This window comes from Monodelphis domestica, chromosome 3 (assembly GCF_027887165.1).
Source record: "Monodelphis domestica isolate mMonDom1 chromosome 3, mMonDom1.pri, whole genome shotgun sequence".
Classification (NCBI taxonomy): Eukaryota; Metazoa; Chordata; class Mammalia; order Didelphimorphia; family Didelphidae; genus Monodelphis; species Monodelphis domestica.
The window spans coordinates 125700599-125715441 of NC_077229.1; the positions used below are offsets into that span (position 1 = coordinate 125700599).

Consider the following 14843-nt stretch of genomic DNA (forward strand, 5'->3'; position numbering starts at 1 on the left):
GGAGTTTCTTTGTATTTTGTTTTCTTTGATTTCGACCTCTTAAAGGGATGACCCATCAGCCGCGGTGCTGACCGGGTGTTTGTAGGGCAGGCAATGTTTGGGACACCTTTTCTAGTCCCCTCCCTTGATTAGGGTGAGCAGTGCTGTCCCAGAGAGGGCTGCTCAGTCGCCCAGGATGCTGCAGAATGTCTCTGTTGCCCCGGGTACAGGGCCGAACAACCACTGGTCCAAGGGCCGCCTACATGCAGGATCGTGACTACAACTGCCAGTGGTCACCTCCACCTGTTGTGTCACCACTCCCCCATCGCCGCAGGTCTTGAAAAGGGTAGGCAGGGTTGGAATAGATGCACGTGCTCAAAGATACTTGTGTGTGAAAGAGATTTAAGTGGAAAAGTCTATGCACAGAGATAGTCCCACTCTCTCGGCGTTGGAAGCCTGGGTCCAGTGGCACGAAAAGTTGTTACGCCTGGAGACTTCCTCAGCTGCATTGGATGGCCGTGTTGTCTTTTGTGCTCCAACACACCCTAAGCACTCCACAGTGCTTTGCTGCATCACCATCTCAGCTGTTGAACCTTCTTGTTGGTTTCTTCCGCCTGTTCCGCCGAAGCTGTCTTCACATGCTGGGTGAGCAAAGCCCTAGTTCATCAGGGGTCGACGACCCGATGGCTACCCTCACAAGGTTTGGCCAGCCTGTCGAAGCCACTGCCTGGAGTGTAGCCACTGCCGCATGCTAGTAGCTACTGGGAGCCACAAGTGAGAGCTGGTTGTCAGGTGGGGGTCAGAGGCTGGAGAGCTGCCCTTGGAGGGCAAGACAAGCCCTCCATACCAAGGGTGCTACCCCTCCCTGAACACCCCATTCACCCATACATATGAAAACAACTCATTATATCTTAACTAAATGACAGACAAGTTGTCTTTTCTTTTTTTTTTGTTATTAAACCCTTACCTTCCATCTTGGAATCAATACTTAGTATTGGTTCTGTTAAGATTAAATTGAATTCTCCCCGATTGTGAAAATGAAATTAATTCCCCTGCCCATTCTTAGATTTAATTACCAAAAGTGTAAACATTCTACATAAAATTGAGTGGGGAGATCTGTCCATTTTTAGATTTAATCACCAAAGCTGTAAACACCCCATTCACACTTGAATGGGGGAGGTATGTGACCCATGTCTGGAATAGTGGGTGAAGAATCAGAATCAAACTGACTGCTCCCTGGGTAGTCCTAAAGCAAAACTTCAACAGTAATTGGTAGATGTAAAAATTGGAGGAAGGCACAGGAAGTGACACAAAAGAAAGTATCTTTAAAAGGCAGTTACAATTTCCTAAGGAAGAGAATCTTAAGAGATTTGTGGGAGAATCATCTGAGATCTTTAGAGAGGAGTTTGTTTTCTGTTGGAGTTTGAGTTCTGAGTTCAAGTTGGAGGCTTCAGCCTGCTAATTGGACCTGAAACCCTCTTCCTTGTGAGACTGTCCTTGAAACACTCCCTTTGGACTGACAGATGGTAAGTGAAAAAGCTGACTCCTTTCCTGGATTTTCTGAAGAGACTAGCCTCAGGAGAGACCTATCTCTTGGGAGAGACATCCCCAGGTCTGCCGAGGACTCTCTGGCTAAGGACTAACTCTCCCTGACTGGGTTAAGCCAGGAACCGGGAATAAATTACTTAGTGCTTAGGCTAGATATCTTACCCTATCCTCTCTCTGATTTCCCACTTCATTCTTTCTATATTTTGTAAATAAATTGTAAATAAATCTCTTTGGAATAAATTAAATTCCTGGAGACCCTATTTTAAATATAATCCAGTCCAAACTTTTTTAGAAAATAACTCTTCTCCTTTACAGTTCTAATGCAGAAGAGTGGTAAGGGCTTGGCAATGGGGGTTAAGTGACTTGACCAGGGTAACACAGCTAGGAAGTGTCTGAGGCCAGATTTGAATCCAGGACCTCCCATCTCTGGGCCTGATTCTCAATCCACTAGCTGATCCCAGGTTGTCTTTTCTGAAACCTCAAGGGTCTATTAGAAGATCTTGAACATTCTAATGTCATAAATCATTTTGTCAATCTGATAAAGTCTATCGACCCCTTCTACAGATGTTTTTAGATGCACAAAATAAAATATATGATTATAAAGGAAATCAAAGGTTAAAAAAAATAAAAAGTTAATTGCTTTCCCATTCAAATTCATGGAACCCCTGAAATCTACCCAAAGGTGCAGATTTAGACCCAATGGACTCCAGGTAAAGAATCTGTAGTCTTTAATAATCTCTCTTATCTAATTATTTAATTTAAAATAATGTAAAAATTTTTAAATAATGAAAATACAATCATTATGTCAATTTTCAATTCAATTAATCAAATACCTGATTCCTCGAAGTTTTGCCCGATTGTCATGTCGATCAGTGAGGTTATGCATAATTTCCAGGACCAGCTGTCTCAATTCATAGTCTTCCATTAGAGATGGAGATAATATAGGATCAAGAAATGGGGCAGGTAATGCAGTAACAATAGTCTTAGCTTTGTATCCAGATGTTACCTAAGAATAATATAAACATACACCATTATTATAAAATCTTTTATTTTTTCCAAAACCCTTTTAAAAGTAAAGTTCCTAGTTATTCTTTCAAGAAGTCATAAACATAAACATCTCCTTGAAATAGAAATAAAATTAGAATGTACCAAATAAGAAAATTTGGTTAGCCCAAACTTAAAAGTATTTTACTATAATCAAAATAGTATTGTCATTCTGACATAGTATAACTATAATGAATATTAATTTCCAAAAAGCGACACTAAACAATCAGAATAATTGTAAACTAAGTTACATAAAACTCATCCCACTTTTACTTTAAATGAAAATAATAACTTTCTCATTTTGAAAACTGGAACTCATTATGCATACAAGTTAATTGATTTATATCTCAGTGTCTCTATTATACCTTATGTCTTAAAAATGTAAATGTTCTGAATATCAAAATTCTTAAAATCTAATCAGTGAAGTCCGTATTTTTGGAATGGATAAAGAGAATGATTATAAGAAGCAGTTCTTTAAAACTATAATGGCATAGCCCCCAAAATAAAATTAAATGGTCAATGAATTTTTCTTTTTGTTGCAAGATAACTTAGAAAAATTTTAAGCTTTACATACTTTTTAGCAATTTGGATAAATAGTATTGTGTTGAACATGGGAAAATACAGAGCTTTAAGTTATATTCCAGTTTGCTAATTCACTTTTTATGATTCTGCACTAAAAGTGTATAAACAGTGAATACATTGTCAATGTCATATGTCAATGTCGACATTGTATTAGGATTAGACTATTTGCTTTCTACTGATTAGAGAAAATAAGTCCCTACTGGGCAGCAGTAGTAGTAACAGCCCTGACATAAAGGCTTCTAAGACGGACATTTGTCTTTCCTCCGCTTAAGGGTTCTATCTGTCCCAAAGCTCCCTGGCTCCTGGAAGATCCTAGTATTAAGGAGCACAGGCATAAAATCACAAAAATATAGACAAATTATACAATACATTTAAAGAAATAAGGTTAAGGATTTCTTTACTTCCAAATGAAGAATTAATGTAATAATGAATAACAGTGTGAAAAACAATAAATATTTACTTTATAACTTAAAAACATTTTCATTTCATTACACAATGTTTTCAATAAACATTTTTGCAATTGTAGTTTCTCAAAACTGAAGGTCTTCCTTTTCTGGCATGTCAAATGATTACCAGCAATTTGTTTCTTGGTATCTAATTTTCTTAATCTATTTTGAAATTATTGCTTTATTACATGCCAAAATATTAAATTATGCTCTAATTCATGTCAAAGAAATCTGACTCAAAAATGAATTACCTGTGCTAATAAACTACAATCCATTCACTTATTTAAAGTAACTAATTCAAAGTAACATGCTTACCCTCTTTTGACTTGAAATATTATTAAAAGAAAAAGAGACATAGATTTAAATATGAGAGAAACTGTCACTCTGTGTTTTAATAGACTCCAAGTCAGGAATTCCAAGTTGCAATTCTGACTTTGCTACTACAAGCTATATTAAGAAGCCATTTTTTCCACCTGATTTTTCATTTAAAGAATGTCATCTTGGTCCAAGTCACCTAAATTTTTAAAATCCTTACTTCCTTATCTCTAAACGAGAGACCTGAATTAGATCTTTAAGACAACGTTAAACTGTAACAGTCTACTAAGATTCTATGTGGGAAATTATAGACTTGTCAGGTTCAAATCTTTTCACTTAATACCCTTTGATGATTCCCCTCCTAGTTCCATAGCCCATCTTACCATAAGTAAAGATCTCAGCAACATTATTTGAATCCGTCTGGTCCCCAAATCCCTAAAATATAAAGTTCCTAAGTATTACATTTAGTATTATAAATTTGCATTACCTATTATTAATCACATTACTACTGACTTTGAATATATCATTATTTTTTTAAAAAACACACTTTTATATGCTTAAGATCAAACACAATGGAAAAAGTGATGGCTCTGGTTCAAAGCCTTGATCCTCTTTTTATTGCCTTTGTGACTTCAGGCAAGTAACTAACTCTCTAGGTCTCATTTTCCAAAGCAGTAAAATGAAAGCATTGCTCCAATAATTTTTAATGTCTCTTTCAGTTCTAAATGTATGATCCAATAAATCTAAGTAGGGTTTCCAATGCCTACATATACATAATATGACTTATTTGTATGAGTTCAGCTTATAGTAATATATTTGTTTATGTACAGAGAATGGCAAGAGTAATCTATACATACTTATGATATAAAAACAACGCCAACAAAACAAAGTGTAAAAATGAAAAAAGTTGACAAATATATTAAAAGATTAAAATTGACTAATTTTTAAATGATATAAATTTTATAAAAGCAATGTAGGGTGCTACACAAATATGAAGATTACTTTCCTTTCTGCTTCAGAAGCACATTAATCTAAAATTAAGTTCAAATTAGTAGACTGAGAAAACAGAAAAAACAACAAACCCTAGCTGACTGGTATCCAATGTATGTGTGGTAGTTCCGAAAACAGGTACTTTTCCCATGATAAACATCATAATTTCTGATCTCTGATAATCTGGTAAATTACTTCCAAAAAAACCTATAAAATATGAAAAAGAATGTCTTTATTTCCAATAGCACATAAAACTAGAATTAAATAAATTAGAATTTCCAGTATCCCAAAATATGTTTCTGTTTTGAATTACCATCAAAGTACCAACCCCTGGGAATCTCAGAGCCCTTAACTTGTTCTAACTATCACACCCCCAGATCAAGCCCTAAGGACCTCCACTGTGACCTGCAGTGACTGCCCCCATGACTTCCACATACCTCAACAATTTCTAATTACTCCTGTTCTTGGTCAGAGATAATCTTGATACTTCTGCAACACTCTAACAGTTAACTGGTTCTATATATGCTGGCTGTACTCCCTCATTCTGTTTCCTATAATTAAACCTAGTAAGAATCCCTTTTCCCTTCCCTTTCCAAAAATCCCTATCTCAGTAAAGCAGAGTGTTATTCTAAATTGTAATTCCTTGTTCATTTGGAAGAACAAAAGATCAAGAATATGAAGGGAAATAATTAAAAAAAAAACGTACTATAAAACAAGTGGTCATCAAAACAATATGGTACTGGCTAAGAGACAGACGAGGGGGTCAGTGGAATAGACTTGGGGTAAATGACCTCAGCAAGATAGTGTACAATAAACCCAAAGATCCCATTTTGGGGACAAAATCCCACTATTTGACAAAAACTGCTGGGAAAACTGGAAAACAGTATGGGGGAGATTAGGTTTAGATCAACATCTCATACCCTACATCAAGATAAATTCAAAATGGGTAAATGACTTAAATAGAAACTAAGTAAATTAAGTAAACATAGACTAGTTTACCTGGAAGATCTATGAGAAAGGAAAGATTTTAAGACCAAGCAAGATATAGAGAATATTACAAAATATAAACTGAATAATTTTGATTATATTAAATTAAAAAGATTTGTACAAAAAGAAACCCAAATACAACCAAAATTAGAAAGGAATCAACAAATGTGAAAAAAAATCTTTCTAACAAAGACCTCTGACAAAGGTCTAATTACTCAAACTTATAAGGAGCTTAATCAATTGTATAAAAAATCAATCCATTTCCCAATTGGTAAATGGGCAAGGGACATGAATAAGCAATTTTCACAGAAAGAAATAAAAACTATTAATAGGCACATGAGAAAGTGTTCTAAATCTCTTATAATCAGAGAAATGCAAATCAAAACAACTCTAAGGTACCACCACACACCTATCAGATTGGTTAACATTGAAAGCTATGGAAAGTAATGAATGTTGGAGGGGATGTGGCAAAGTTGGGACATTAATGCATTGCTGGTGGAGTTGTGAATTTATTCAACCATTCTGGAGGGCAATTTGCAACTATGCCCAAAAGGTGATAAAAGACCGTCTGCCTTTTGACCCAGTCATAGCATTGCTGGGTTTGTACCCCAAAGAGATAATAAGGAAAAAGACTTGTACAAGAATATTCATAGCAGCGCTTTGTGGTGGCCAAAAATTGGAAAACGAGGGGATGCCCTTCAATTGGAGAATGGCTGAACAAATTGTGGTATATGTTGGTGATGGAATACTATTGTGCTAAAAGGAATAATAAACTGGAGGAATTCCATGGAGACTGGAACCTCCAGGAAGTGATGCAGAGCGAAAGGAGCAGAACCTGGAGAACAGTGTACACAAAGATGGATATACTGTGGCACAATCAAACATAATGGACTTCTCTACTAGCAGCAATGCAATGATCCAGGACAATTCTGAGGGACTTAATGAGAAAGAACACTATCCACATTCAGAGAAAAAACTGTGGGAATAGAAACACAGAAGAAAAACAACTGCTTGATCACATGGTTCGATGGGGATATGATTGGGGATGCAAATGATCACTCTAGTGCAAATATTAATAATATGGAAATAGGTCTTGATCAATGACATGTATAAAACCCAGTGGAATTGCTCATTGGCTATGGGAGAGGTTTGGGAGGAGGGGAGGGAAAGAACATGATTCATTTACCCATGGAAAAAAATTCTAAATTAATTAAACTCATTTTTTAAAATTGCAATTCCTCAACCCCAAATAAATATCTCACTCCATTTACCAATCACATAGTTAGTCTGAGCTTACAAATTGTTTAACAAAAGATATTTGAATCAAATGCTATCTCATTTCCAGTCAGTAAATAATATGCCCATTATGGTTTATATAACTCTCCTTTTCAAAATCATGTTTAGACTTAGTCAACTGAATTCAATTAAATGAACATATTAAGTACCGACTAAATAAAAAGTTACTACCCTAGAAAATGAAGATAGGAAAAAGTGATAAGAGACCTTGCTTTCTTTGTATTTCTTAAGAAATACAAAAGTTATACTTTGTACTCATTTGGACATAGTTTGTTTTTCTTTTTTTTAATTTTATTTCTTTTTAAAAATATTTTTCCATATTTACATGAATCATTTTCTTTCCCTTCCTTCTCCCCCTCTCATCCCCCCTGAAGCCAACAAGAAATTCCACTGGGTTGTAAAAATGTTGTCACTTGTTACCTACCTTCCACATTATTCATTTTTTGCTTTAGAACAATTTTTAAAGGGCTAAACCCAAAATTACATACATACACACACACACACACACACACACACATACAACGATAAGTGATGTCATATGTTTTGATTTTGCATTTCTACTCCCATAGTTCTTTTTTTTTAATAACATTATTTTATTTGGTCACTTCCGAGAATAATTCATTGGAGACAAAGATCATTTTCTCCCCCTCCCCCCCAACCTATCCCATAGCCAACACGCGATTCCAGTGGGTATCACAAGTATTCTTGACTCGAACCCATTTCCATGTTGTTGGTATTTGCATTAGAGTGTTCATTTGGAGTCTCTTCTCAATCATATCACCTCAACCCCTGTAGTCAAGCAGTTGCTTTTCCTCCGTGTTTTTACTCCCTCAGTTTGTCCTCTGCTTGTGGATAGTGTTTTTTCTCCTAGATCCCTGCAGATTGTTCAGGGACATTGCATTAACACTAATGGAAAAGTCCATTATGTTCGATTGTACCACAGTGTGTCAGTCTCTGTGTACAATGTTTTCCTGGTTCTGCTCCTTTAGCTCTGCATCACTTCCTGGAGGTTGTTCCAGACTCCATGGAATTCCTCCACTTTATTATTCCTTTTAGCACAATAGTATTCCATCACCAACATATACCACAATTTGTTCAGCCATTCTCCAACTGAAGGGCATACCCTCATTTTCCAATTTTTGGCCACCACAAAGAGCGCTGCTATGAATATTCTTGTACAAGTCTTTTTCCTTATTATCTCTTTAGGGTACAAACCCAGCAGTGCTATGGCTGGATCGAAGGGCAGACAGTCTTTTATTGTCCTTTGGGCATAGTTCCAAATTAACCTCCAGAATGGTTGGATCAGTTCACAACCCCACCAGCAGTGGATTAGTGTCCCTACTTTGCCACATACCCTCCAGCATTCATTACTTTCCTTTGCTGTCATGTTAGCCAATCCGCTATGTGTGAGGTGATACCTCAGAGCTGTTTTATTTGCATCTCTCTGATCATAAGAGATTTAGAACACTTTCTCATGTGCCTATTAATAGTTTTCATTTCTTTATGTGAAAATTGCTTATTCATGTCCCTTACCCATTTATCAATTGGAGAATGGCTTGATTTTTTGTACAATTGATTTAGCTCTTTGTAAATTTGAGTAATTAAACCTTTGTCAGAGGTTTTTATGAGGATTGTTTCCCAATTTGTTGCTTTCCTTCTGATTTTGGTTACATTGGTTTTGTTTGTAAAAAATCTTTTTAATTTGATGTAGTCGAAATTATTTATTTTGCATTTTGTGAATCTTTCTAAGTCTTGCTTGGTTTTAAAATATTTCCCTTCCCGAAGGTCTGACATGTATACTATTCTGTGTTCGCCTAATTTTCTTAGTTTCCTTCTTTATGTTCAAGTCATTCACCCATTTTGAATTTATCTTAGTGAAGGGTGTGAGGTGTTGATCTAAACCTAATCTTTCCCACACTGTCTCCCAAGTTTTCCCAGCACGTTTTATGAAATAGTGGATTTTTGCCTCAAAAGCTGGGATCTTTGGGTTTGTTATATACTGTCTTGCTGAGGTCACTTACCCTGAGTCTATTCCACTGATCCTCCTTTCTGTCTCTTAGCCAGTACCAAATTGTTTTGATGACCGCTACTTTATAATATTGTCTGAGATCTGGGACTGCAAGGCCCCCTTCCTTTGTATTTTCTTTTTCATTATTTCCCTGGATATCCTTTGTTCTTCCAAATGAACTTTGTTATGTTTTTCTAAATCAGTAAAAAAATTTTTTGGAAGTTCGATGGGTATGGCACTAAATAGATAAATAAGTTTGGGTAGGATGGTCATTTTTATTATATTGGCTTCTCCTACCCATGAGCAGTTAATGTTTTTTCCAATTATTCAAATCTAGTTTAGTTGTGTGGAGAGTGTTTTGTAGTTGTGTTCATATAGTTCCTGTATTTGTCTCAGGAGATAGATTCCTAAGTATTTTATTTTGTCTAAGGTGATTTTGAATGGAATTTCTCTTTCTAGTTCTTGCTGCTGAGCTGTGTTGGAAATATATAGAAATGCTGATGACTTATGTGGGTTTATTTTATATCTTGCAACTTTGCTAAAGTTGTTGATTATTTCGATTAGCTTCTTGGTTGAATCTCTAGGATTCTTTAAGTAGACCATCATGTCATCCGCAAAGAGTGATAACTTGGTCTCCTCCTTACCTATTTTAATGCCTTCAATTTCTTTTTCTTCTCTAATTGCTACTGCTAATGTTTCTAGTTTCTAGTACAGTGTCAAATAATAGAGGTGATAATGGGCATCCTTGTTTCACTCCTGATCTTATTGGGAATGAATCTAGTTTATCCCCATTGCAGATGATATTAGCTGATGGTTTTAGATATATGCTGTTTATTATTTTTAGGAATGACCCTTCTATTCCTATGCTTTCTAGTATTTATTTTTAAAACCCTTACCTTCCGTCTTGGAGTCAATACTGTGTATTGGTATGTATGTATGGGTCAAGTGACTTGCCCAGGGTCACACAGCTGGGAAGTGTCTGAGGTCAGATTTTAACCTAGGACCTCCCATCTCTAGGCCTGGCTCTCAATCCACTGAGCTACCCAGCTGCCCCCACTTTCTGGTTTTTTTAATAGGAATGGGTGTTGTATTTTATCAAAGGTTTTTTCTGCGTCTATTGAAATAATCATGTGATTTTTGTTGGTTTGCTTGTTGATATGGTCAATTATGTGGATGGTTTTCCTATCCCATCTCACGTTTCAATGAGAAAAATAACTTGCAAACATCTATGAACACCTTAAGATACATAGAGAAAAAAACTGGAAAAGAATATAAAAGGTACTAAAAAAGGATTCTTGAAGATGGGATTCTAGCTAGATTTGACATATCCAGTTCTAGTCTTTTTACTGATTTTATTTTAAATCCTTAGATATTTCAAATTCAATAGCTCCAAAATAAGAGTATATTATCCTTCTCCTCAAACCCAATTATCTAACAGAAAATGCCCTTTTCTCTTTTGAGGGCATCACCATTCTTTTAATCTAAGATTCATAATCTGTTATCCACAACTCATCATTTCTCACCTGTCATAGTCAATTAATTGCCAAAGTCTTCCTTGATCTTTTTATCTACATCACAACTCTTTTTCACAAACTTCCTCTCTATTCACACAACTACCACCTTAGTTTAGACTTTCATCATCTCTCACATGGACTAATGTAATAATCCCAAAACTAGTATGTATGCCTTACACCAATCTATATTCCACACTACTGCCAGATTTTCCCTTAAATGCAAATCTTATTGTTTCATTTTCTACAATTTACTCAATAAATTCTTAGGGCTCCCTATTGATCATTTTTTAAAAAGTTAAGTTTGTTTTGACTTTGAAAGCCCTTCATATGTTGGCCTCAACCTATCTTTCCTTTCATCATTATACATTATACCCATTCTTGAATCCTATGGTCCAGTCAAACCAAGCCTGTCTGTTTCTGGCACAAGGAATACTACCTCTCAACTATGTGCCTCTATGCTAGTTAACACTTAGTTCTGAAATGCATGCTTTCCTAATCTTTGCCTTATAAAATCTCATACTTCAAGCAAAACTCTCTAATCAATGCCTAACTTGATTCCCATTCCACTCCAAATGCTAAATCTTTCTCCCTGACTCTTACATTAATTTTGCTGAAGTATGAAGGCATATGAGCTATTTCTCCCCATACAATTTAAGTTCCTTGGGGGTAAAGAATGTTTTTAATTGCTCCAGAACCTAAAAGAATAGCTGGCACACAATAAGCAAGTATTAATATGGAGCAAATTTGCTTTGGGGGAAAAAATCCCCTGCAAACCCCAAACCCACCCTGCTTTGTGCCATATGCTCCATTTTTGTTTCTGGCAGACAGGATCACACTAACCAAGACCCTTACTCCCACCCCCTACCCTAACTTAGCCCCTAACCCCTCCCTGTTGCAGTGCTGCCTCTTGGGCACTAGAGGTCAGTATTGAGCACTCAATTCCCCTCCCCCCCGAGATGCAGTTCTGCCTTTCTACCACCTGGGGGCAGAAGCAATAAAAAATTGCAAATAAATAAAAATAAATTATATAACATCATATAAAATAAAACACCCCTACTCCTTATCCTATTCCCACCCCTAGTAATAAAAAATAATTTTTCAAAAAAACATAAAAATACATTGAAAATTATTTCCTTTTCTCTTTCCTTTCATCTAACCTATTTACAATGATGAGCAGCACCAATGCTACTCTGTAAAAAAGCCTTCAGGCTTTCGCCCAATTAGGAACCTTTAAAGTTTCAAATTGCCTCCTTCTCCTTATGTTGTTGGGAAATTTTCTTTTCCTGATCCTAAATGTTAAGCCAAAATACGCTACCATATGGCAAATTAAAGTTGAAATGCATACTGACATGCAAATTCAATTGGACAATTTCAAGCACTTCTTCCATGGTCCAGTGGCAAAGGAAGAATCCATCCAAAAAAGTCTAACTTTTGCAAGCCTGTTCCTGAACTACTAAGAGAGGAAAATACTATTTCTCCTGAAACAGAGATGGAAGACCTCTCTCCTATGTCTCAGTTGGAGAACCTATACATGATTGTACATCTTTAGTGTCCATTGCTGATAATATAAACCTCATAAGAATTTGCTAGACACCCCTTTAGATAATTTGGATTTAACATTTACAGATGATTCTTCCTTTCTGAGGGATGGATGATGGCATGCTCTGTAGAGGAGCTGCAATAGTTACCAAGTTTGATACTCTGTGGTTAGCTTTCTTACCCTCGAATGTAAGCTCACAAGGTTGAGTACAAACCACTAAGGAGAACAAAAGCTGAGGAAAAAAGGTGTCTTGTTTCCCCTTTCAGCTATTTCTGAGGAAGGTTTTTACTCAATCTTCCTCAGTGGAGATTGTAACAGATCTAGTCATCTTGCCACAGACTAGACAGTATTCCTGTCCCCAATTACCCAACATTCCTTTCGTTATGGAAATAGGCCAAACTCAGATCTGACAACTAAGGCTTTTATTTGAAAGGAAAGTTTAAATGGGTTGAAGGAAAAATGGGAGGTTGCCTTGTCAAGCTAAACCCCCAGGTGCTGGAACAAGAGGCAGGAGCCCAAACCCCAAAGTTCTTAGCCTCCTTGCCAGCTATCTGCTCTCTTTATCTCTAAGCTAATATATCTCATCACTAAATCCTAAATCATTTCAGGGAATGTTAGTACAGACTAAGAAGAAGCCAGTGGGCTGGGCTCAAGGGTTTGTGTGAGTCCTTTCCAGCTTTTCCTCAGGAACAGAGATCTTGATGGCAGGTAGAAGAAATGGTAGAATAGATTTCCTTTCCTCCACTGCTCTTCAGCTGATCTCTCCTTCGGCCTGTCTTCTCATTGCAACCCCCCAGATTTTTCTTACATTACAAATTTTTTTTTTGTCTTGTGCATTGCTAACCAAACAATGCACCAGGATTTAACAAGTAACTCATTATTTTGGTTCTTAACAACCCTAGTTTTTAACTATCTATTTTTCTATCCCACCCCCAAAAGAAAAATATCTCTTTTCCCTCAACTATATCTTACTCTTATCTTACCTTAGCTACTCAAGCCAATACTAAGACAAGGTTCTGGGAAAATATGTGGGGTAGGTGTGGTTTTGTTATAATTTAACACATTTTGGATTAATAGTGTCCCAGAACAATATGCAACAATACTGATTTGGAACTATTTGGCAACAATATCTGAATGATCTCTAAACTATGGTAACATTTTTATAGCTCTTATGTTATCCCATGTTTTCTTAACTTCTCTAGCTATTACAATATTTTAAGATATATAAGTGCCTATATTATGTGCCCTTTTCTTTCCCTGTCGCTGGCTCTCTGAGCTTTGAACTTCCCTTTTTGGCCCTGACTATTCTTTTTCACTGATCTAAGATATATTAAGATTGTTAGTTGATTCCTACCCTGTGTTAGTATGTTGCTCTAAAATTTACATTATGTACATGTATGTTTACTGTACAAGCTGTGAACTTTAGATTACTCCACCCTACTTAGTCTAACAAAAACAGGAATGTCTACACCCAAACTTGAAGGATTAAGTATTTAGAAAGATGGCCTATGACAAATCAGAAACAATTGACAGACCCCTGGGATGTCCTAAGTCAAACTTAAGCTACCATTGTACATGTGAGATGCAGGAAAGTGATGTAAAAACCGTCTATATATTTTGTGTCACTTCCTCTCACCAGCCTCTTTGGTGGCAGAGAGGTGGTTGGCGGAGCATGCTGAGCGTTTCGGCATCTTGATTGGCACCTGCTATTGTCTGGGTTTAGCGGCGAGTTTTCCTTGATACCATACTGGAGGAAGCTGAGTAGCCTAATTCAAGTGAGTCATCTTTATGAGCTCTATTGGAGTTTAGGCTGATTCTTTCTCCTTTACCTTCCAAACACTATCCTCTTAAAAAGCCACTAATCTTCTTCAGGGACCTCGTGGCAGAGGACTTTGAACTCCCCCTGTCACAAGCCAGGCAGGAGAAATCCTACATCTTTTCCTTCTCCCATCTCCTTAATTCCTTCCCTCTATATTAATTAAACCACCATAAATTAAAAACTGACTTGGGTACTTTATTTGGGATATTCCCTGGAGACCAAAATTAATTTAGATTAGGTCACAACCCTAAAATTATCCTTACAAATCATTACACATGATACATACATATATAAATATTATATATATATAAATATTATATATATATATATATATATACACACATGAGTTCTGCTCTGGAGTCAAGCAGACAGAAATGTTTTTTCTAGTTCTTTTCTACCTGTTTGAGTCTTGCAAGAAATTTATTTACAAGTATATGCATTTTTCATTAGCATGGGCCTCGCTTATTTATGACAAGGCCCCTAAATCAGTGTTTTATGGTTATGTTCTAAATATGTTGTGTGGCATCTACATACTTGCTCCCTATAGATGGATCCTCTTCATGTGTTGACTGATGTGGTCTATGTTTTTCTGTCTTGTCCTGGAGTTGTGTACATGTTGGATGTGTGTCTCTAATGTGATGTTAATATGTATGACACTTCATCTTACATGACATTTTCCTTGAAGTTCTTTGTTCTACATAGTTTATGAGTTAAAGTTCTTTTGTCTGTTTCTTATTGTTCATTTAAAGTCTATGATGGTCCTGAAAGGATTCTT

At 36.3% G+C, this 14843-nt stretch overlaps 1 protein-coding gene across 7 annotated transcripts in view; it reads right to left on the reverse strand.

The window, feature by feature from the left end:
* Positions 1 to 14843, reverse strand: part of EFR3A (EFR3 homolog A) — a 158049-nt gene that overhangs the window by 45288 nt on the left and 97918 nt on the right. For all 7 annotated transcript variants that reach the window (XR_008917500.1, XM_007488344.3, XM_056823078.1 and 4 more), the window contains 3 exons: positions 4997 to 5111; positions 4298 to 4349; positions 2361 to 2533 (listed from right to left, as the gene is read on the reverse strand). Coding sequence is in view for 6 of the 7 variants with exons in the window: in XM_007488344.3 (XP_007488406.1) it covers positions 2361 to 2533; positions 4298 to 4349; positions 4997 to 5111 (340 nt within the window). In the remaining variant the exon portion in view is untranslated. The remainder of the gene's footprint in view (positions 1 to 2360; positions 2534 to 4297; positions 4350 to 4996; positions 5112 to 14843) is intronic.